Source organism: Penaeus monodon, chromosome 31 (assembly GCF_015228065.2).
Source record: "Penaeus monodon isolate SGIC_2016 chromosome 31, NSTDA_Pmon_1, whole genome shotgun sequence".
NCBI lineage: Eukaryota > Metazoa > Arthropoda > Malacostraca > Decapoda > Penaeidae > Penaeus > Penaeus monodon.
The window spans coordinates 399390-399730 of record NC_051416.1 but is presented as its reverse complement, the minus strand read 5'-3'; the positions used below and the strand labels follow the sequence as shown (position 1 = coordinate 399730).

General features: G+C 37.8%; 1 protein-coding gene across 1 annotated transcript in view; it reads right to left on the bottom strand.

Annotated features, from left to right (window-relative positions):
• Positions 1-341, bottom strand: part of LOC119592804 (transient receptor potential cation channel subfamily A member 1-like) — a 33214-nt gene that overhangs the window by 3597 nt on the left and 29276 nt on the right. Inside the window, exon 16 of the mRNA XM_037941712.1 lies at positions 14-140. Within this exon, the coding sequence (XP_037797640.1) occupies positions 14-140 (127 nt within the window). The remainder of the gene's footprint in view (positions 1-13; positions 141-341) is intronic.

Sequence of the window (341 nt, the reverse complement as noted above, 5' to 3'; positions counted from 1 at the left end):
TCCATCTACATACGTGAGACATGAGGATGAAGAACGCGAGACTGAACGCCACGATGAGAACGGAGAACACGAAGAACACCTTCAGCAGTGTGTTCAGAATCTCCAAGAACATGGCGACGTACAAGCCGATGTTGTTGAACCTGCGAGATGGACATTGTACGTGGGTTTATGAAGCGAAAAAATCATAATTTACTTTTTGTATTATATACGTATTTATCAGTATGGATACATAAATATAAATGAATATCAAAGTATTCAAATATATCAAGGTTCCCTATATATTCTTAAACGCCATATCACTATAATCAATACAACCACACAATCACCACCACCATCCTTAC